The sequence below is a fragment of the Osmerus mordax genome, chromosome 20 (assembly GCF_038355195.1).
Source record: "Osmerus mordax isolate fOsmMor3 chromosome 20, fOsmMor3.pri, whole genome shotgun sequence".
In the NCBI taxonomy this organism is placed as follows: Eukaryota; Metazoa; Chordata; class Actinopteri; order Osmeriformes; family Osmeridae; genus Osmerus; species Osmerus mordax.
In genome coordinates this window covers 13170608-13193550 of record NC_090069.1, presented here as the reverse complement: position 1 = coordinate 13193550, position 22943 = coordinate 13170608, and the positions used below count along the sequence as shown (strand labels likewise).

At 41.5% G+C, this 22943-nt stretch overlaps 1 protein-coding gene across 1 annotated transcript in view; it reads left to right on the top strand.

Annotated features, from left to right (window-relative positions):
* The window catches only part of LOC136964402 (nucleus accumbens-associated protein 2), a 121118-nt gene that overhangs the window by 67974 nt on the left and 30201 nt on the right, over positions 1-22943 (top strand). Inside the window, exons 2-3 of the mRNA XM_067258511.1 lie at positions 3498-3682; positions 5238-5987. Coding sequence (XP_067114612.1) covers positions 3571-3682; positions 5238-5987 — 862 coding nt within the window. The 5' untranslated portion in view covers positions 3498-3570. The remainder of the gene's footprint in view (positions 1-3497; positions 3683-5237; positions 5988-22943) is intronic.

The following is a 22943-nucleotide window of genomic DNA, read 5'->3' as shown; positions in this document are numbered from 1 at the left end:
CTTCTCTCTTCTTTTCTGGAACTGTCTGTCTGCATTTTGAGAGCTTCATGGTGTGACCTTGATACTTCGTGAATCTACTTTCCAAAGATCTGGCTTGTACAGGTCAGAACTATCTGGAGTTTGTGTGGGGAGAGTGGGAGGGTGAAGGAAGATGGTTATGGGTTCATTCAGGATCTCTGTGTGTATGTTGTTTTTGTATGTGCATGCCAGTGTGTGTGTCGGCTCAGTTTTGTCTTAGTGATTGTGTAACACTGTGTAACTGTGGCTAGTGTGTGCAGTCATGTCTGTATGAGGTATATGAAGGGGGTGTGGGAAATGGTTTTTTTTGTTTATATTCCTGGAAGCCGTTTTGCGGCATTGCTCAATAATAAAACTGGCGTGTGTCGATAGACAGTAAACAACATAGATAAGGTTCAGGGAAGGAGGTGTGCAAATACTGTATGTCTGGGGTCCAGAAAGGCTAGTGGACTGTGGCTTTGTCATAGGAGCTAACATTTAGTTGCTAGCAGGCACTTCAAAATGACTTTTTGTATAAGCTTTACAGTGAATATATCCAAATATCTGGTTTACTGGGTACAGGTCGGTGGCGGCTGGTGAAAAAAGAAATTTGGGAGGACAGGAGGAAAACCGACCCACTGCGTCATGTTAATTTACACTAGTTGGCTACTTATCTCTACTTTCTTATGTTCAAATTATGTTATGTTCTTATGTTCAAATGTGGCAATAATCCAACTAGCAACCTAATGCAAATTTACTATACAACTAATGTAAGGTAATGCACCCAAATTTGATACCCATCTTCCATAAGTAACAAATATCATATTATCATATATCGTATTACAACATAAAGGATATATACACTCTCTGGTCACTTTATTAGGTACAACTATTCAATTGCTTGTTAACTCAAATAGCTAATCAGCCAGTCACATGGCAGCTCATGCACGTCTACATGCATTTAGGCATGTAGACGTGGTCAAGACAACTTGCTGAAGTTCAAGCTGAGCATCAGAATGGGGAGGAAAGGGGATTTAAGTGACTTTGAACGTGGCATGGTTGTTGGTGCCAGATGGTCTGGTCTGAGTATTTCAGAAACTGCTGATCTACTGGGATTTTCACGCACAACCATCTCTAGGGTTTACAGAGAATGGTCCGAAAAAGAAAATATCCAGTGAGCGGAAGTGAAATGACTAAATGTAAATGACTAAATGTAAATGTAAGTTGTGTGGACGAAAATGCCTTGTTGATGTCGGAGGAGAATGGGCAGAATGGTTCGAGATGATAGAAAGGACACAGTAACTCAAATAACCACTTGTTACAACCAAGGTATGCAGAATACAATTTCTGAACGCACAACACGTCGAACCTTGAAACAGATGGGCTACAGCAGCCGAAGACCACACCGGGGGCCTCTCCTGTCAGCTAAGAACAGGAAACTGAGGCTACACTTCGCACAGGCTCACCAAAATTGGACAATAGAAGATTGTAAAAACATTGCCTGGTCTGATGACTCTCGATTTCAGCTGCGACATTCAGATGGTAGGGTCAGAATTTGGCGTAAACAACATTTAGTCATTTAGCAGACGCTCTTATCCAGAGCGACTTACAGTAAGTACAGGGACATTCCCCCCGAGGCAAGTAGGGTGAAGTGCCTTGCCCAAGGACACAACGTCATTTGGCAAGGCCAGGAATCGAACGGGTAACATTCAGATTACTAGCCCGACTCGCTAACCGCTCAGCCACCTGACTTCCAACATGAAAGCATGGATCCCGAGTCAGGTGGGAGTCAGGTGGCTGAGCAGTGGCTGAGCAGTTAGGGAATCGGGCTAGTAATCTAAAGGTTGCCAGTTCGATTCCCGGCCGTGCAAAATGACGTTGTGTCCTTGGGCAAGGCATTTCACCCTACTTGCCTTGGGGGAATGTCCCTGTACTTACTGTAAGTCGCTCTGGATAAGAGCGTCTGCTAAATGACTAAATGTAAATGATCCATCCTGCCTGGTGGTACTAGTGTAATGGTGTGGGGGCTATTTTCTTAGAACACTTTGGGCCCCTTAGTACCAATTGAGCATCGTTTAAACGCAACAGCTTCCCTGAGTATTGTTGCTGACCATGTCCATCCCTTTATGTCACAGTGCAGGATAATGAACCATGTCACAAAGCTCAAATCATCTCTAACTGGTTTCTTTAACATGACAATGAGTTCACTGTGCTCCATTGGCCTCCACAGTCACCAGATTTCAATCCAATAGAGCACCTTTGGGATGTGGTGGAACGGGAGATTCGCATCATGGATGTGCAGCCGACAAATCTGCAGCAACTGCGTGATGCTATCATGTCAATATGGACCAAAATCTCTGAGGAATGTATCCAACACCTTGTTGAAAGTATGCCACGAAGAATTAAGGCAGTTCTGAGGGCAAAAGGGGGTCCAATCCGGTACTAGCGAGGTGTACCTAATAAAGTGGCCAGTGAGTGTATATAATCTGTGGAGTTGGTCATCCAGCAGTCTTGATCCTTTATTTTGCTGCGTAATCCAAACTGTGGACAACAAATAATCTACAAATGGTTCTTCCCCATCCCACTCTCTGTGACCCCCTCACTCAGGCTGCAGTTATTTGCATTGTTAGCATCCATTCTAGCCATTAGCCTAACACTCTTTCAGGGCTGCCACAACAAGATAACACTAGCTAGCCGCTTCTCAATAAAAAAAGGGATTCTAAATTAGCATTTATAATGTATCTTTTCTAATATGGTACTGAACCTATGGCTGTATCTATTGCTATTGCTACCACTTTAACACCAGTTCGCCACACTCACGGTACAGTAGCCTACAGTGGTTGAGAATTCAAGATGAAATTATAATTGGACAAACACAATGTCAATATTGCATTCTGGTTGTTGAATGGTAAGTGAGGATGTCCTCCCTTGGAGCATTATTTTACGTGTTTTGGCCAATAACAGATTAGCATGAAAAAAAGAAAATACATTCAATTGATTTGAGAGCAGAAGCCCGTCTTCCCCTGCCCCCCACTACCACTTCACCCGGCCCTTTCCCCTCTACCTGCAAGTTTCTGTTTTTTTAATCAGAATTTCAACACACACAAAAAATCCAAAGACAAATGATTGAATAAATCATATTAAGAATTGGTAATGGGTTATTTCAACCAATATCTCTTTTTTATATTTTGATTTCCCTCTTGCCTTTAAAAAATAGAGTAGGAGCAACCTTCTCTGTCTCTATGGACCAGCCTCCACTGGTACATTTTAGATTGGTTTAGAATTGGTACTGAAGGAAATAAATGTTATCCTTTTTTCTTTGTTTCTCTGTATATATAATTATTTATATCTCCTAGCTTACTAGCAATTGACTCAATTTATTTATATTGATATTGAGCTGTTGATCTAAAATGTTCAGATTTTTACAAAGGACTTTGACTTGTGTTATGCTTTTACAGTATACAAAAATCTAATTCTTCATCTCTTTCTCTCCTCACCAGATGCCCTCCTCACCAACCGTGTCTACCGTGATTTGAAGCCCCTTCCTTCTCTTCCTCTTACTCCACCTCTGTCATGTCCCAGCTTCTTCAAGTGGAGATCTCCAACTTCGGCACCACGGTGCTGGGCTCTCTCAACGAACAGCGTCTCCTGGGCCATTACTGCGATGTTTCCATCCTAGTTAAAGGTCAGCTAAAGAAACAAAGACACTTTTGTTGTTGTTGTTAACCTTATCCTTAACGTTTTTTTGTTGATCCTGGTCAACTTCTGTCTTTCACTGCCAAGTATGACTCTGGATGTTTCTTGTCAAAGTTCAATCCACCAGGAAGACTGACTATTTGACCCAGCACTGTTGTGAAAATGTGATTGGGATTTTGAGATATATTCTGCATTGTTGTAAATCTACAGGATGAGAACTATTTCTCTATTTCTTGTATACACTATAGGGTGTTTCTAGAGTATGTGGTGCTAAAATCGGGTACCATGAAAAATAAAAATAGAGTGATTTTTCTCATCTTGAAATGGAGAAGAATGCTTGAGCTGCACAGTAAAACTGTTTGCCAAATAGTTGCCTCATCTCCGTTATTGGTCCGGTTTTTGTCTGATGTTTGTCTATTGTTAAATTGAAAATAAACACCCCATATTCACCCTATATCCAACTGTCATCACTCGCTACACGCTACCACATCGCAAATGGCCCACATTTGTCTATAGGTGGAGCTACAGGCCAAAATAAGTCCAAAATGTATGACAATTGTTTTACATGCCTTATTTCTCATAGTGAACAAGTCCCAGGTACCCATATGGTCCACCATGATGGATTTTCTTGCACAGTAAAAATTTGGGAAAACCTACAAAGGTCTTCTCTTGAACCGTAGGTACAATTGACTTGACATTTGGTAGACATGTGTGTAATTGAAGTCTTTCAATTTTTTGCTTAGCAAAAGTTAATACAGTACAAAATGGTTTAAAGGTGCACATTTATGTAAATGTACACATTGTCTCAATATCCATATGTCCCAAAAATCTAATGCCATTTTGACTGATGATTTTTCAAACCTAACAGACTTCGAGATGGCATTACTCTATAGTACTGTGCAAAATGTCACCTTGGTATGTCAAAACATGACTGATGTTTGAACTTGGGCCAAATCTGACTCAAGCTAACAATGCTAGCCATAGGAGAAACTTTCTTTTTCATACAGAAACTGAACAGCAAACTAAGCAGCAGTTTGAATAGGTCACTTGGCAAAGAAAGTTGGGTTTGAAAGTGAAGGGTCAGAGATTCAAATCCTGCCACAATATTTGGATTCTGCCAGAAATGCATGTTATTAGGATTCCTCAATCAGGAGGGTTAAACCCCAACCCTCTACTGTAATATTTTTTTACTTGGGCCAAACCTGACTCTAGCTAACAATACTAGCCGTTGGGAGAAACTTTCTTTTTAACGCAGAAACAGAACTTCAAACTAAGCAGCAGCATCTGTAAGAAAGTTGGTGAAAATGCTGACAGTTAGATGATTGAATCCAGCCATATCCATAATTATTTATTAGGATTCTGCCAGAAAGACGGGCATAATTTTTTAGGATTACTAAAATCCTTAGTTTTACCCCAACCCTCTACTGATATTTTTTCAATAATTTGCCATTTTGAGGAGGAAACCTTAGTGCTGCTGGCAGCAATATTTTACTTTTGAATTCTGAAATCATGATTTCTTATCAATTTCCTCTCCTTCTCTCCAGGCCAGGTTTTCAAGGCTCACAGGGCAGTTTTGGCTGCCAGCAGCCTGTATTTCCGCGATCTCTTCAGCAGCTCCTCCAAGACCCAGTTTGAGCTTCCTTCCTCTGTCACCCCCGCCTGCTTTGAGCAGATCCTTTCTTTCTGCTACACCGGCAAGCTGACCATGGCTGCTAGTGAGCAACTTGTGGTCATGTACACAGCCGGCTACCTACAGATACAGCACATTGTGGAGAAGGGGATGGACCTGATGTTTAAAGCGAATTCTCCTCACTGTGATTCCCAGACAGCTGGTTCCTTAGAGGAAACAGGCTCAGAACCGCAAAGTCCCAGTAATAACGGTAACAATACTTCAGCTGCTGCCGTTTTGGGACCACAGGGCTGGTCGCCTTTGCTCGGTGCCAGGAAGATCAAGCAAGAAGGACCAGACGCAACTCCTTTGGGACTGTCCATCATGTCCCATCAGAAAAGGGGGAGTTCCTCATCTAGTGAGCTGGCAGGAAGGTTGGCGAGAGCAAGTTCACTGTTCTACACGGCAGCAGGCGGGACCACCATCTTCCCAGGAATGCCGTCATATCCACTTGGAGGGGGGGCCGGGGCTGAGAGGTCCAGCCCAGGGGCATCCAGCCTGCCCATGACGGACAGCCCAACGTCATATCATAATGAGGATGAGGAGTTTGAGGAGGAGCAGTTTGATGGAATCACAGAAGATGCCTATAGTCATCTGTATGGGCGATCTGCAAACCCCTATGGTAGTAAGTATTATTGTTTATGCAAGGATTCATGTTTATGGACAGCCTTATATTATTTTTGCACTGTAGCCCAGTTTCCCAGACATGAATTAAGCATAGTCCAAAGGTTTAATCCATGTCTGGGAAACTGGGTGAATGTCTTAAAAGTAAAGTCATTAAAGGAATTAAAGGTATAGTGTTATTCAATTTGTTGTGAAACAATATTTTGGGGTGAAATTCTGTAAACAGAGAATCTAAGATAATTGATCATACATAATACATATAAACCCCTCAAAAAAAGTTCGGAAACGTTATTTCAGTCGATTATTCCTCCCCTTCAATAATACCAATTGGTATTGTATTTTATATCGTTGGAAAGCCTGATTAGTCACCTTTACAACGAGGTACAACTTGTAAGGATCGTGCATTCGCGGAATGAGCAACACAGCTAACCGTGTGGGTAGCGGCCCAAAAAAATGTGCCAAAATCTTCTGTTGGTATTCACTCTCGTTTTGAGCTTCAAGTGGGATCAGCTTGGGCGTGCTGTATGTGCCAGAGTGACTAACGCAAACATGTTGGCTGACTTGCGATAAATCCTGGTTGAGGAATGGGATGCCATCCCACAGCAGTGTGTGACCAGGCTGGTGACCAGCATGAGGTGGAGGTGCCAAGCTGTTGTGGCTGCGTATGGATCTTCCACACGCTACTGAGGTCCCTGACAGTGTAAAATGAATAAAGTGTCAAAATGGCCAATATGTGTTGTTTTTTCCTTATTACTGTGGGAGAGTGCAATTATCCAATCCACCAAGCAACTCAAAACGAGAGTGAATACCAACAGAAGAATATTGCAGGGGATTTTGGCAACGTTTTTTGGGCCGCTACCCACACGGTTAGTTGTGTTGCTCATTATATATGTATAAACGTTTTGGTTTTCACGTACACTTTTGAGCAGACGTGAGAATGTGCGGACCGTCCGCAAAGTCTTGTCTGGCTCTGTAACGTGGCAAATTCTAACTGAAAAGTGCTGAAACTCACCAAACATTACAAAATAAAGTTTCCAATACAGTTACTGTCATACGTCTATAACGTTGACTATTCAAAAAACATAAAAATAAAAGTTTGATCATTAATGTGGATGATTCACATAAAAATGCCAAAACCCAAACGGGAAATGCTAAATAGGCTAGCCTACTGTTTAATCCGCCACCACTTAATAACTTCTGTTAAACTTGAGGGTGTCAAACGAATGACAAAATCACTCAGGAAATGCATGTCACGATAACCCTATAGCTGCCATGCTGTTACGATGCGCCATCACTCGTTTCTTAATTTAGAGTTTTACATCGGACCATTTCTTCTTAATTTCTGCCGTGGTCCGGTTCTCCAAACAACCCACAGCATTTACGGCCCTATAATAATAATTGGGTGTGCTCAAGCCTTCGGCGAGAGCACAACCTTTGTTCTCTCACATATATATTATTTTTTTTATTTTTTATTTTTGCCCCCCTAAAACTCAGTCAATATTTGGCCTACATAGACAACGTAGGTGTCAAAAGTTTCGTCTTGGTAGCGATTGAGTTGCTTCTATTGGAATTTACGTTCCGTTGCATGGTTTAAGCTTAAGTTAAGTTTTTGTGGCGAAAAGTGAAGCTAACGGTGGCTAATTTGCTAGCCACAGTCACTGACGTTACTAATGTCACTGCGTCACTCACGTCACGAAAACACGCGTGACTACCTTTGCCAGAACATTCGTTTAGCATCTGTTAACTTGGGGGATAGCTAGGCTAACTATAGCTTTACTGCAAGGCAGCTGCAGAAACGCCATAAGAAAAGAGGCCAGGGTGATAACTATTTACTCATTTTACTTTGTGATATGACACACAATTGTGATGTGTAATGTACAATATAAGCTGATATTATTAAGGAAGTACATCTACTTTCGGAAACAGTAGTCTACTATTTCACTGAAGTATTAGCATCATGACATTAGCCTGTGTTGCCCGGGCAACACATACTACAGTGGTCTATGATGTAGCGTTATCTGTTTTCAATCGTTAAAATAAACATTCCTCACATATACATTTTCGTTGTAGGATTTATTCTGACATTAGAAAACGATTTGTTGGTGAAATTACCATTACCTGTGGTTTCAAACCAGTGTAGCTCACTGCAACGCTGTAGCTTACGCGAGACACACTACTGTACAAAAACATCTACACTAAACAGCTGTTTAGGAAGTCAAACGGCGACAGAACATGTTCGGTACTCCCCTTACTTAAATCAAAAGTCTATCTAACTACTAACCTGAACTTCATTGCCACAGCCTAAACGTTGTCAATCTGTTCATGAAAATAATTAATTTCAGCTTAAACCGTACAACGGAACGTTAAATCCAATTCAACCAACGCAATCGCTACCAAGACGAACACAGCAGTAGTCTAGTACTGTACCGTAGTAGTACAATTTACCGGGGCAGCTTCTCCACACAGGGCTATATCGCATTTTGCGTTGTTACTGACAATGATCGCTACCACTGAGCTTTTTATGAATGAGCGATTTTCCACTAAATAAATGTCAAGCTTATTTACGTTTTGGGGGGCATATTTTCAGTTAGCAGATGGTACTGTTTGAATCGCGATTCCATCTTCTACTACCGGGTAACGTCGTAGAATAATCTTCAAAGGTTTTTTTTATTAATGAATGAATGCAATGAGTAGGCTAAATGCCTGAAAATATCATGAGAAGGGAAAAACTTAAAATGACGTTTAAGTCATAGAGATTAGGTCAATTTTTACACCGGTCTGCCCAATTTATTCGTTTTGTTTAAACGATGAGGCTGCCTCTTGCAGGGGAAATGAGAAGACATCTATTTCATTCTACACTTCACTCGTATTTTCAGTTGTAAATGAGCAGCAAAAAAAAAATGCTTTTAAATCTATGTCATCTTTATAAATAATAAGTATGCATTTTTATATAAAATATACAGAAATATCAGTGGTAAAAATGTCATTCAAAAACGGACCCCTGTGCAACCGACGCAAGCAAGCACACCCTACAATTTCCCCAGAAATTGTACCCTCTCTAGTTTGAATTGTATTTGTAATGCACTTTATATTTAGCTAAATGCTAAATGCTTCAGGTTAAAAACAAGAAATGGCGCAAATGACAGTTTTCCACTCCGTCGACTTTCTTTTACATTTACATTTTACATTTATTCATTTAGCAGATGCTTTTATCCAAAGCGACTTCCAAGAGAGAGCTTTACAAAGTGCATAGGTCACTGATCATAACAACAAGATAGCCAAAAAACATCGCGAGTAGCCAAAAATATGAAGCACACATTGTGAACAACCAAAGTAAGTGCCAAAGGGAAGAACCATAAGAGCATGTAGTTAAACAAGTTACAATTAAACAACAGGAACAGCTATAAGTGCAAGTGTACCTGTGGAAAAAAGCAAGCAACAGTAATAAATCAATATATCACAGCGAGAACAAAAATTTAAATCAGTTACCACTAACCACAAGAGCAACAAGTCTCTAAGCAAGAGTCATTGTGATCCTTGAGGAAACTAACATCGGGTCAAGCGAACCGTTCCTAAGTACCGTTGTACTCCCGGAACAAGTGCGTCTTGAGCCTTTTCTTGAAGGTGGAGAGACAGTCAGTGTCTCTGATGGAGGTGGGGAGTTGATTCCACCACTGGGGGGCCAGACAGGAGAAGAGCTTGTGTTGGGACCGGGCGGTCTTGAGCGGTGGGACCACCAGGCGGTTGTCTGAAGAAGACCTTAGGCGACGGGTGGGGGTGTAAGGCTGCAGGAGAGACTTGATGTAGACGGGTGCAGTCCCGTTCACTGCTCGGAAGGTCAATACCAGGGTCTTGAATCTGATACGGGCCATGATAGGTAGCCAGTGGAGAGAGATGAGGAGCGGGGTAACATGGGAGCGTCTGGGTAGATTCTTTTGTTGCTATTGCAACAACAAGTACCTCTACAAAATCTACTATGTGTGCCAAAATAATATATCCTGACAAGCCATGCTGATCAATTTGATCTATAAGGCCAGCATGCGATCTCTGACATAACTAATGTCTTCCATCATCTGCTGAATCTAGGTGTCCCTATCTGCCTTCGATCTTGTGCAGCTGTGTTGGTCTGAAGATAACCACGCCCCTCTCGTTTGCATGTGAGACTGGAAATAAATACAGCACCAAAATAAATGTGGTGCTCGGAAATATATGTGACGTTAGGAAATAAAAGTAAAAAAAAATGAATAAATGTGGCATTAGGAAATAGTCCCATTAAATAAATAAATGTTGTTTTTTCAAAAACGTCATTTTGAAATAAATAAATGTATTTATTGATGTCGGTAAATGGATTCAGCTATATAATTATATAATGCTATATTTATATATTTATTGCCATCTTTTTTTAATATCAGAAAATATTTAATATTTATTTATGTATGTATTTATCAATTTATTTACCTATTTATTTAATTTTGACTAACTCGGCATTCCATACTTTGTAGCCTATTCCAGCCGGGAATATAATGTTACATATTTCACAATCTTTTCACAAATATTTTTTAATGAACAATTTAACCAAAGATTTACTTTCTAGTTAAGACTAGAAGCGCCAAGCCAGTTTTACCTACTTATAGCACAGATAGCCGATCAAATGACCCAGTGTTCAGACAGGGACACTGAGGATTAAAGGGGCCAAAAATAAATAAATAATTAAATGGCTAATAAATAAATAAATAATTATATAATAAAATTAATAAAGTGAGACACTAAATATAGAAATTTTAGATGTACTTGTGTGTAGGCTATATATATAGATTTACGTTTTCATTTGTTCAGATTTATTTATTTATACTTTCATTTATCCATGGTGTAATTTGCTGCAGCAAAATAAATCTGTCGTCACCAAGTCAGGGGGCGGGTTAAAGCCTCTGATTGGTGGTTCAACCTGAATCGACTGCTTTTGACTAATTCAAGATTGCAGCACCTAGTGCGGATTCAATGAATGAAATATGGTCGAAATTTGGGCTGTAGCTGAAGAGATGGAGGCAACTGCCAATTCACTTTTTTTTTACATCATATTTACATTTAGTCATTTAGCAGACGCTCTTATCCAGAGCGACATACAGTAAGTACAGGGACATTCCCCCCGAGGCAAGTAGGGTGAAGTGCCTTGCCCAAGGACACAACGTCATTTTGCACGGCCGGGAATCGAACTGGCAACCTTCAGATTACTAGCCCGATTCCCTAACTGCTCAGCCACCTGACTCCTGACTATTGACAGCTTCGCTGAAATTATAGCAATAATATCAGCCCTGACCGGTGTTGGGTGTAGTCGGACTACTTTTGTTAGGTAACGAGTAACTTAACGCGTTACTTATTTAATTGAATGAATCCGTTACTAGTCTGTTGTTCAAACAAGTAACGTGTTACTTAATTTAGTCTTTTGGTAGCGAGCCCTCAGCATGTAGCTAAAATTCTAGGAAAGTTGAGTCTACTTTTCACTAGGTACCTACGAAAACATCTTAATCTGCTAGACAAGTGGGTTCCCCCACCTTTTGGTGAGCAGTCTCACAAGCCCAATTTACCCGGCGTCATGGAGCTGACCAGCTAAATAGTTATTTAAGACTTGCATGTACAGTAGGCCTACATAATGTCACATTAAATAATGTATTTGAACTCAAGCTTGTGTGATGCGTCGCTGTATCATTGCAGTGGTTTAGGTTTAGGATTATATTACAGTGAGTAAAATAGTCTGATTCAGTCAGACACCCACTCCTCGACCCTCGGCTTGAGGCAACGGCCCCGGTGGATGTAGGTGGTATTGCATTTCCGGTTAGGCACCCGGCTCGTCCGGTTAGGCACCCGGCTCGTTTTTATTCTATTCTATTCCCGTCAACATATCCAAAACGATCTCCCCAATAATTTTTGTTCGATTCTCGAACCTGGCTCATACTACTAACTTTTTCATAGAATCATTTTTCCTGATTTTTGCTAAATTTACATTTAGTCATTTAGCAGATGCTCTTATCCAGAGCGACTTACAGTAAGTACAGGGACATTCCCCCCCGAGGCAAGTAGGGTGAAGTGCCTTGCCCAAGGACACAACTTCATTTGGCACGGCCGGGAATCGAACAAACAACCTTATGATTACTAGCCCGATTCCCTAACCGCTCAGCCACCTGACTCCCAAATTTGAAACCAATACGAGTGTACGAGCACAAAAGGGAACATTATTAGCCGATCGCTGATTTACCTGAGCTCAATGAGCACAAGGAGAAAGGGCTTGATAATCTACAGTTGCCTGCATTTGCTGTAGCCAGTTTTACAAATGGTTGCACACATACATGATGGTTGTTTTTTAGTTTATTTACGGTATTTTAACTAGATTTAACCATTTTAAATGAACGTTATTATGTTCATGGCATGACAAACGTAATTATAGCAAAATATAATAAGTGATATCGTGGAATGTTAAGGCGTCATTATAGATTGTTGACGTCTTCTGGAGCCGCAATATTGTTGTGGGGGGGGGGGGGGGGGGGGTGCTGGTCGTGTATTGCATGCCGCACTATCTTATCAAAATGACAGTTCTCTCTACAGTCAGAGCTCGCACAAAAGGGTGGAACGTAAAGGCCGAATTATGGACTGCATTTATTTAATTATTCAGTCTGACGACTTTTGGCCTGAGACTTGACACCTTTTCGTTTGAGTCTGACACTTGAGTCTGAGATCTGAGGATGTCATAAAATGAACACCGTACACCAAGCAGGCTCAACCAGTCGATCAAGCTCTCTTCGATCCAGAGGGATCCTCTATGGTATCACTCTGCAGCCTCAATAGGGGTGTGTGATACTGCAAAATGTGGTATCGATCCGATTCCAAGTAAATACAGGGCCAGTATTGCCAATACCAATACCAATACTTTTTACTTAGAAAAGTAGTTTATCTACTTTCGTGTCGGGGAAAGCAAACCTCATAATTTATGAAGTGAATGCATCATCAATATGAAAATGTGAATGAAAATTTAAATTTTCATGATCATTGAATGATTTTGTGATTTTTGCTTTAGTTAATTGCTCATGATTATGATCATAAGAAAACAGGACAAAGAGTTTTGTCATGTTACTGCACGTGCACGCCGGCAACAACTCACAGCCTAGCAGGGGAGGGGCAAAGTGAGCTTGAGCAAAGTTAGAGGAGCGGTGTTTGCACAACCACTATGATGTAAAGGGGGTTGTGTACTGAATGTAGAGAAGAGAAATTTAAACTTAGGTATCGATCTCATCACGTCAGTATCAATCAATACTGATACCAACGTTGGTATCGATACTATCGATAGCCTACTTTAGATCGATTCGCCCATCCCTACCATCTCGCCGAGGATCGTGAATAAATTTTCATTGATGTCTTTGTCAGTCAGGGCCAGAGTTGGGTAACGTTACTTTTTAAAGTAACTAATTACAGTTACTAGTTACATTCCTTGTAAAGTAACTAGTTACGTTACTTAGTTACTTTAGAGTAAGGCGTTAAGTTACTTTTGCGTTACATTGAGAAAAGTATTTTATTCTTAATTAACCTTGGTCACTCTTATGCCCAGAAGGCACATTTAATGGGTTGACCTCAGCATTAGCACATATTGTACTGAATATTCAGTGTCACTCGCATATAACATGATCAATCCTCATTATACAGCAAGACGGATCAAGGTAATAATCCACCATAATGAAAAGCAATATTTGTATGAAGTTCTTGAATCAAGAAACTCTTTAACCCTTGTGCTGCCTTCAGGTCACAATGACTGATGGGTCAGAATAACCCGAAGATAACACAAGGGTTCATCAATAAATTATGTTGTAAAATGCCAGACAGAAGTCTAGTAGTTAGCTAGCTCTACAATTGACCAGGGCTAGGTTTGAATCTAGGAGCAAAACGTGGCTAAGCTATACCTAGGTATATGGTAGCAAAATGGTGTTCACTTCACTTATGTACTGAATCCATAGATTTCTATATTAATAGACACAGCTACTTCTGTCTGATGGCGTCCCCATTCATTTCTATGAAAAGTGCTCAGTGGCGCAGTGAGGCAAGCGAGAGCGCGAAATGGACTGCGCCATCTTTCCAGTTCTGGCTCGTCCGGTCTTGTGCAGAAGAGGGGCTCGCCTTTTTCCTAGCTCTGAGACTCGTGCACGCTTGCAACTAGTTGTAAACGTCATACTTTGCGACAACCAGTCGCGAGCGTGTGAGCTAAGGCATTGCAGTGGCAGAATGGGGTACAAGTCCGATCAAGAAGCAGATAGTGAACTTTATGAAAATCAGTGTTATTAGTAGTATTCCTTTCACTTGGTTTTTAGAAATATAGGCCTATTCTAGATGGACATGCATTCCACATACGACTCAGACTCACCAAATATACGTTGTTATTTTTGCTTTGTGTTTTTAGTATGACTGCTTAAGCATTGTGTCGGATTAAAGAAACTGTAAACTTTAATATCTGGCTCCGTCGTTGTTCTAGCTCGGCAAAGCAAGCTAAATTAAATAAGCCTATGAAAATGTTACTATTATAATGATGATGAGTGTTACTATTACTAGCTTACAGTTATTGTTAATGCCATCATTGTAGTTTTAACTGGCATATAGGGTGAACAGACGTCCTCTTTTACCCAGACATGTCCTCTTTTTGAGACATAAAAAATGCGTACGGCAGGGATTCCAAAATTGTCTGGTATTTTGCCTAGTCGGATATTTGTGTTTCTCTTGGTCTTTCACAAACTATTACGTCCTTACAAGTTTTGGAAAGGGTATCTCCCTTAAGGCCGAAATATACTTCTCTGTTTTCACGGAGACAGACACAGGGAACGCCCTCTCCGAGCCCCTCGGAGAGTTCTACGTTCACCTCCTGATTTTCCTGACTATCCATCAGCTAGTCGGTCATTTTACGGATACCCCTTGGCTGTGATTGGTCCGCAATTGGTTCCACACACAAAGACGTCATGTGGCAGGCTTCAAAAACGTTGCTCCACCTACTTTTCTGGCGGTGAATTGTTTTCAGCACCCACAGCCTTCGGAGTACTATAAATTCAACGAATCCGTCCGACTCCGTCCATCTGTCCGTAACGGAGTTGGAGTAGTATAATTCGGACAAAACGCCGTCAAACCAAACGGCGTCAGAAAAACCTCTGTCATTCTCAGACAAAATGCCGTCAAACCAAACGCCGTCAGCCAGCTAATTTAATCATTTTAAAACAATATTTTGTGATAATGTTCGTAATACGTAACGCTAGCCACAATGCTAATTTCCGCTATGTTAAACACTATTGACTTATGCTAAAACTGAAGTTCAATGTAAGTTAGCCTATTAATATAAACAGATTACAATATCCTCCGACCAGCGGTGGCGCTAATCCCTCGGCTACACCTGAAAAGAGGGGCCTGAGGAGAGAGTTCCGGGCCTTCTCGTTTGGTTTGACGTCGTTTGAGTCTGAGATCTGAGGATGTCCTAAGGATGTCATTCAATGACAGAGGTTTTTCTGACGCTGTTTGGTTTGACGGCGTTTTGTCTGAGAATGACAAAGGTTTTTCTGACGCCGTTTGGTTTGACGGCGTTTTGTCTGAGAATGACAGAGGTTTTTCTGACACAGTTTGGTTTGACGGTGTTTTGTCTGAGAATGACAAAGGTTTTTCTGACGCCGTTTGGTTTGACGGCGTTTTGTCTGAGAATAACATTTTTTTCTGAGACTGATGCCGTTTCGCCTGAGTCTGAAGACTTTTGGTCTAAGACCTGACGGCTTTTCGTTTGAGTCTGACACTTGAGTCTGAGACTTGAGTCTGAGATCTGAGTATGTCCTAAAATGAACACCGTACTGGTGTGTAATACTGTTCATTCACCAATCAGAGGCTTTAACCAGCCCCCTGACTTTTGAGGGGGGACGACAAATTTATTTTGCTGCAACAAGTTACACCGTGGATAGATGAAAGTATAAATAAATCAATGTGAACACATGAAAACGTGAATCTATATATATACACACAAATACATGTAACTTTTATATATTTAGTGTCATTTAATTTGTAATTTATACATTTTGTATGTCAATTAGGCATTACATTATATAATTAGCCATTTATTTAAGCTTTGTATTATATAATTATTTATTTATTCAAGTATTTAACCATTCAATTATTAAATTATTTGTGTATTTATTTATTTGGTTTTGGCCCCTATAATCCTCCATAATGCGTAGCCCAACGTTAACAACATTGCCAAGTGCACTGATTCATTCCTAGATTCACAAACGATTTCCTGTGATTTTTTCGTTCTTGAAATTGGTGAATTGGCATAAACTGTTCTGGGGTGCGTTTCCCAAAAGCGTTGTAAGCCTAAATTGATCGTAGAATCCATCGTAGGACGAATCTTAGTTTTACGGGCCGTTCCTAAAGACATCGTAGCTTAAGTGTCTCTTGAAAATTCATAACTCTTGAAAGTGCATAGATTAGCCTACTCCTTACGAGCATGTTTGGGAAACGCAAGTAAGAAATATCGATGGTTTTGGTTTTTGCTCAATCGTTGCTACGGTCCATCGTTATCGGGAAACGCAGCCCTGGACTGCTTCCTACTTTTTTAGTTTCTTCAATTCATCATAAGCTTAAGCAGAGACTCAAATTAGCAAATCTTTTGGGGGGAAGATTCAGTTATTTGTTCAAATAGAACGAATCGTTCACAAATGATCCATCGCTAATTCCTTCCAAATGTTACTCCACCTTTCTGAATTCCATGTTGGTGTTCAAACTCTGCATGCAACTGTGCATGTGTCGTCCACAAGGGCGTAGATTTGGTTTGAACATGGGGGGGGGTTGAAGTGTGGGTATCCTGTAATGTTTTCTATAAGAAAAATAATACATATATTTTAAAAATCTGCTTTGTTACACCAACTTCTTGTCTAAAAGGTCCCACTTGTCATTGTGGACATGACAAACTGTCTCATGATTTTGTCTCTGTGACATACTTGAGCGTAGCCAGGATTTCAATCTTCTAAGGACACTAAAGCTCCTTTCTGCTTCATAAGATGAGACTGGTACAACCAGGAGCAACCTGTCCAGAGTTTCCACTTCAATGAAAAGGCCACGGACTTCCACTGACAAACCTTTAAGAATGTTTACTGCTTCCATACTGGATCCAAACTGGTAGTTATGTCTAAACATAGGTTACTGAACTACAAGCAACTGGATGTGATCTCAGGTACTCACCACACACTGAATCAATTTGTCCAGTGAGCAGTGTTCTCTAGTTTCTGCAGGGTCAGCATACCTTCCTGCTGAAAAAGTTTATTAAACTCTGCCTTAGCAACATCAACCACCCGCTAAAACTGATCTCTATTATGCTCTGTTGCTGTTCTTTGCATGTATGTGCTTTCTTCAACCCTAAAACGCTTTGGTGGTTGTCTCAGTTCTGAGATTTTGATAGCCTGTAAGATTAGAGAATTCACATTTACATTTAGATTTAGTCATTTAGCAGACGCTCTTATCCAGAGCGACTTACAGTAAGTACAGGGACATTCCCCCGAGGCAAGTAGGGTGAAGTGCCTTGCCCAAGGACACAACGTCAGTTGGCATGACCGGGAATCGAACTGGCAACCTTCGGATTACTAGCCCGCTTCCCTCACCGCTCAGCCACCTGACTCCCTAATCGCAGTTGCTTGTTCAAAAATACTTTGAAAGGCTTCTTCATTTCTTTTGTCATTCAAAACCATTACAAAAAAAAGTATATTAAAGTATACTATAAGTGTACAAAAAAATGGATAGTACACTTTTAGTTCACTTTTGATATACTTTTAAGAAGTATGCTTAGAAAATAATTCACCTTTTATATACTTTTAAGAAGTATACTTAGAAAATAGTTCTCTTTTGATATACTTAAAAGAAGTATACTTAGAAAATAGTTCACTTTTGATATACTTATAAGAAGTATACTTAGAAACAAAAAATGGTATACATTTCTTCTGGAGTAGGATGTAGGCTACGTGTTCTTTTATTATACAGCAAAAACAGTCAAAATACTTTTAAAGTACATTAAAAGTTCAAATTTTTAACTTGTATATTAGAAATTCGCTCTGGCAAATGTCCGACTCTGGAGTGGGGAGGGGGGTTGGAGTCGTCTAGTGCTGCATTCACTTGCAGTGGGATATTAAAAATTCTCTCTCGCAAATGTCCAACTCGGTGGAGTGGGGAGGGTGGGTGGAGTTGTCTTGTGCTGCATTTGCTTGCAGTCGGATATTAGAAATTCGCTCTTGCATATGTTCGATGAGCCACAACTTTTCTTTGTTTTCAAAGCTGCCAACAGCGGTGGCAGCTGGGGTGGCAAGGCTATATTTAGGGTGGCAGTTGCCACCCCATGCCACCCCAGTAGATCCGCCCCTGGTGAGTACAGAATCATACTGCTTGGGAACAGATGTTTTTACTTGGTGTTGTACTGTCCATGATGTTTGAGAGACTATAGAGTTCTTGAGATACCATCCCTTACAAAAAGAAGTTTATTTTGTAAGTATACTTAATATAAAAACTATTATCATGTTACTTAAACTATACTAGCAGTGTACTTATTTATATACTATTTTTGTACTTACAGTTAGGTCCATAGGTATTTGGACATTGACACAATTTTCATCATTTTGGCTCTGTATACCACCACAATGGATTTGAAATGAAACAATCAAGATGTGCTTTAAGTGCAGACTTTCAGCTTTAATTTCAGGGTATTTACATCCAAATCAGGTGAACGGTGTAGGAATTACAACACATTTTATATGTGCCCCCCCCCCCTTTTTAAGGGATGTATAATAATAGAAAACATCCTACTCCAGAACAAATGTATACCATTTTCTGTTTCTAAGCATACTTCTTAAAAGTATATCAAAAGTGAACTATTTTCAAAGCATACTTAAAATTACATCAAAAGTGAACTATTTTCTAAGTATACTTCTTACAAAAGTGAACTATTTTCAAAGCATACTTAAAAGTATATCAAAAGTGAACTATTTTCAAGGCATACTTAAAAGTATATCAAAAGTGAACTATTTTCTAAGTATACTTCTTAAAAGTATATCAAAAGTGAACTAAAAGTGTACTATCCATATTTTAGTATACTTATAGTATACTTTAATATACTTCTTTTTTGTAAGGGATGATCTGCCATAGCAATCTGGTTAAACCTTTCTTTGAATTTACCAGACAATATATTCAATATGACATAGTAGGTCAATTCTGTAGTTTGTTGAAACATCTGAATTCAGCAGTCAGAATCCAGATTAGATCCTGAAAAGCACTTCCTGGTTCTCCGTGCCAGAATCGTAGTCCTCCTCATCCTGGTCCTTGTCATCTGCCCAGTCTGGAATGGGATAGAGATCAGAGACCAAATAGCAATCTGTGGCTGAAGGAGAATTCATGTTACTCGGACGTTTCAGCATTTACGTTTTGACAACAGCCATTGTGGTGGAGGCAATTTGTGATGTTACCAGGGATCGAAAGATAGGAATACAGCAGCAGAAAACTAAAACCAAAACAACTAAACTTATCAAAGCAGCTACACCAAGTTTAGCTAATTGGAATCCCCATTTTCACCTGTTTATCTCTAACCAGGAGAACCAATCCTTCACATGGCCTGCATTCTCCTTCACTTCTTGTCTAAGAGCTTTAAGTTTGTGCATGGCCTTAGTGAAATTCCCATCTGGGGCGGTGTAAATTGGATTGAAAGTGCAGCATATATCACCAATAATGAGCACACTCCTCCTTTCTCAACGAGCAGCCATTCTAAAACCTGTCGGTTATGCCAAGCCATAGCACTGGCCGCAGAGGGTTGTTCTTCCAAAGCCAACATTGTTTGGGATGCTCTGACCTGGGAGTATCTGTGTTTTCCATCCTATCCTTTCCTTTCTATCTGACTCCTGTGACGGCCCCGCCTCTTCTGGTTGCTGGGAGGGCTACTTGTCTTTGTCGGTGTCTTTGTATTACAGATGCCCTGCAGTGTGGCCGGCTCGTTCGTTATTGGGAACACCTGGGTCCGCTACTATAAAAGCACCGCCCACGGATTTCATGGGAGATTCAGGGAGGGAGAGAGAGCGCTTGGAAACCTTGCTAACGCTCGTCTCGCGCCATGCTCATCGCTCCGTACTTACTGAGATGCAACATTCCATCTACAACCCTAGCATGCATACATACCCGACAACCTTCCTGGTCCACTGACTGCCCCATTCCACCGTAGTCTTGCCTGGTAATATCACCCTAGTTGCTAAATAAAATCGTACTGTTTGGGCGTTAGACCCTGTGTGACTCTCCGTTATTTGGCATGCCTGTGAGCCGGGCATGACAAATTGGGGGCTCGTCCGGGATTGAATTCAGAGTTATTTTGGTGGTGCACGTCAGCTGGTTGTTCGTTGTGGCCGAGTTGGAAAAACGACTGGACAAAGGAAGGTAAGTGGACGTGCTGGGGTAATTGGTTTGGAGCTAAAGCTATTTGTTCCCTGTTAGGCACAGCAACGTTGATCCTTTGAGTTCCGCTGGTTTGTTTTTTTAGTAGTGTTGGGGTGAAAGTAGCTGGAGCGGTTGTCTCGGGAGCATCGCCGTGGTGATAGGGTTGTTGCCAGTGACTGGTCGCTTCCTTATACCAGCGGTATTGAGTGCGTAATTACCCGCCGCGAGTAACCACATGAAGACCAGGGTGAGTTAGGTAGCTAGTATTTGGGTTAGACAGATAGAGGGGATGCTCTTGTTTGTCGGGTTACAGCTAGTGCGTCCACTACTGCGTTCTGTCGGTCAGGAGTTAAAAAATGTCTCAGTTTGTGGATTTGTTGGGTTTAGAGGATTGCACTAAAGACCAGCTATTAAAAATTGCGGACCATTATGAGATAGTCATCAGTGACAAGAGGCTGAAAGAGACGGTGAAATCGATATTGAAGGCGAACTTGCAGGAGCGGAAAGTGTTGCTGGGTAAACCAGGAGGCGTTGTGGGGGATGCTCCTGGTAGTACAAATTTTTCTTTTGAACAACAGAAGGAGTTGCTATTGTTGCAAATGGCGCACAACAAAATTAAGTGCAAGGCAGAGCAGGCTAGGATCAGCTTGGAGCGGGACAAGATTGAGTTTGCTCCGCGAGGGTAGGCTGAGCATGGAAGCTGTCCAAGCGTTAGGTGGAGAGAGGGTTTCTACACATAGCCGGGTGCCGCATTTTGATCTGATGGGGAACTTGAAGCTTGTTCCAAAGTTTAATGAGAAGGACCCTGAGATTTTTTTTTACATTTACATTTACATTTAGTCATTTAGCAGACGCTCTTATCCAGAGCGACTTACAGTAAGTACAGGGACATTCCCCCAAGGCAAGTAGGGTGAAGTGCCTTGCCCAAGGACACAACGTCAGTTGGCATGACCGGGAATCGAACTAGCAACCTTCGGATTACTAGCCCGACTCCCTTACCGCTCAGCCACCTGACTCCCCCTGACTCCCCCCTTTTTTTTGTTATGAATCGGTGAAGGATGCGGTGCTTAAGGTCTATGAGATGGTGCCGGAGGCCTATCGTCTGCGGTTCAGGGAGGGTAGGAAAGAGGATAAGCAGTCCTACCTGGAGTTTGCACGAGAGCTGGTGATTGCTTTTAATCGTTGGCGTACAGCTTCTAGTGTAGGAAACTTTGAGGAATTATGCGATCTAATTCTGCTGGAACAGTTTAAAGACTCAGTTCCCTCTCGTATTGCTACATACATAGCCGAGCAACAGGTGAAAACAGTTGGGGATGCAGCCGCCTTAGCAGATCAGTATGTTTTGACACACTGCCGGGACTGGGTGGATGTCCATAGTGGGCCTAGGGAGGGCGCTGTCGGGCGTGGATTTTTTTTTCTTAATTTTTTTTCTTCTGTCGTAGAAAGGGGCATTTGAAAGCGGATTGTTATGCTCTGAAAAACAGAGACCAACAAAGGAATGTAAAGCCTGCTACATTAGCTGTACCAGTGGGAAGTCGAGTTCTTTGTGATGAGGCTTATTTGCCCTTCATATCAGCTGGGTTTGTTTCCTTGGGAAAAGACGGGGAGAGGGTGCCTGTTAAAATCTTAAGGGATACAGGGGCATTAGTTCCTGTGGTTAATAGTGTAACCGATGAGAGTGATCTGGACTTCCCAGAGGTGTTTGCAGCATGTGCAGTGACATGGGCTGGGGCTCGGGTTGCTAGGGAACCTGAGAGTGAATGTGATGGAAGAACCACTGGTACATTTGTCTGATTTTCCCTTGTCGCTCTCACGTGCAGAGTTAGTAATGGAGCAGCAGTCGGATCCCTCCATTAAGGGGCTGTTGGAGACTGTGATCCCTGTTGCAGAGGTGAAGGATCAGGCACATGGCTATTGCCTGGATAACGGTCTGTTGGTGAGGTGGGTGCCTTGTGGTGAGTTTGGAGTGGGGAACGCAATCGTCCAAATTGTAGCCCCAGCTAAATTTCGGAAAATAGTTTTGCAGATGGCTCATGATCAGTCAGGGCATATGGGGGTCAGGAAGACATATGACCATATCTTGCGGTACTTCCTTTGGCCTCGGCTGAAAAAGGATGTGTCCGACTACATCAGGACGTGTCATACATGTCAAAGAACTGGGAGACAGGTGGTTGAGCGGTGAGGGAGTCGGGCTAGTAATCTGAAGGTTGCCAGTTCGATTCCCGGCCGAGTCAAATGACGTTGTGTCCTTGGGCAAGGCACTTCACCCGACTTGCCTCGGGGGGAATGTCCCTGTACTTACTGTAAGTCGCTCTGGATAAGAGCGTCTGCTAAATGACTAAATGTAAATGTAACTGGCAAACCAAACCAGGTTATTAATCCGGCACCATTGCACCCGATCCCTGCCATTGGGGAGCCATTTGAACACATAATCATTGACTGTGTTGGGCCTCTGCCTCCTTCTAGGTCTGGCGCCAGCTATCTCCTTTGACAG